This window comes from Augochlora pura, unplaced genomic scaffold (genome assembly GCF_028453695.1).
Source record: "Augochlora pura isolate Apur16 unplaced genomic scaffold, APUR_v2.2.1 APUR_unplaced_7013, whole genome shotgun sequence".
Taxonomy (NCBI): domain Eukaryota; kingdom Metazoa; phylum Arthropoda; class Insecta; order Hymenoptera; family Halictidae; genus Augochlora; species Augochlora pura.
This window is the reverse complement of record NW_027587643.1, coordinates 1-1,233: the sequence shown is the minus strand read 5'-3', so window position 1 is coordinate 1,233 and position 1,233 is coordinate 1. Positions and strand designations below refer to the sequence as shown.

The 1,233-nt window shown below is 35.4% G+C and overlaps 1 protein-coding gene across 1 annotated transcript; it reads left to right on the top strand.

The window, feature by feature from the left end:
* Positions 1-564: 564 nt before the first annotated feature.
* On the top strand, positions 565-984 carry LOC144478048 (uncharacterized; the record flags this gene model as incomplete). The annotated part of the gene is made up of 1 exon (XM_078195769.1): positions 565-984. A coding segment is annotated over exon 1 (420 nt), but the record flags the coding sequence as incomplete, so codon positions are not given.
* Positions 985-1,233: the final 249 nt, after the last annotated feature.

Sequence of the window (1,233 nt, the reverse complement as noted above, 5' to 3'; positions counted from 1 at the left end):
TTCAAGCAATGACACAAAATTAAGAATTTACAGCACCGTTTTATGACATACAGACGAAATTAATGGACAAATTAGCCAGGGCAAGTCAATTCACGCAAATTGATTTCGATAAAACATGCGAACCTCTGCGTCTATCGTACGAAATCCATTTTACAATTTATCACGACGAATAAAATAAATCGTCGAAAATTGAAATATGCGATGATACCTGCAGGTACAGTGAGTCACGAAAGTATTCGAACGCTCTAAAATAAAAAGTTTGTCGCGAAATAAATGTGAGATCCATTACAAATTACAAAATATTTTTATTCCTGTAGTAGCATACAAGTATCACGGTTATACATGTTAAATTTCAAGCGTCTACAATAACGTTAACAATACTTATGAAAGATTTGTTGCCAACACCAGCTAAACGGACGTCACAAAAGTATTCGAACGATCGAAAGTACATAAAACAATCCTTGAATTCGACAAATTGTAAACATTGATTCCTTCAGTTGATATTACACACTCCCCCTGTTCAGTATTGGAAGTGTTAAGAAGAATGTACAATTTGTATTAATAATGTGTTTAAAAAAGTCCGAAACCAGCATCACTGATAGGAAATTGATAATTAAGTGGCAGAATGAAGGCAAGAGCTATGCCGAAATAGCACAGTTATTAGGGAGAAGTAAATCTACTGTTCACTACATGGTAAAAAAAGTAAAAACCACTGGAGTTCTTCAGAATGAAGTCCGATCTGACCGGTTAAAGAAATTAACGAAAAGGGAAGAGAATGTAATTGTGCGTGAAATAAAAAAGGATCCAATTATTTCGACTCCAAAACTTGCGACACTAGTTGCTGATAGCTATGGGGAACAAGTTCATCCGGAACTTTGTCGAAAAATCCTCTGTGAAAATAATTTTCATGATCGCATTTCCCGAGAGAAACCATTTGTTAGCAAAGTTAACAAGCAGAAGAGACTAAATTTCGCTGAAAGATATGTAAGCAAGGGCAAGGACTTTTAGAATCGCATTATTTTCTCGGACGAAAGTAAATTCAACATATTTGGCTCCGATGGATGTTATATTGGAAAAAACCAAATAGAGAGATGGACTTTAAAAATCTACGTCCAACCGTGAAGCATGGAGGTGGATCGATAATGGTGTGGGGGTGTATGGTGACCAGTGGTGTTGGAAACCTCGTCATTATTGATGGAATATTAGATAAATGTAAATATATGCAGATATTAA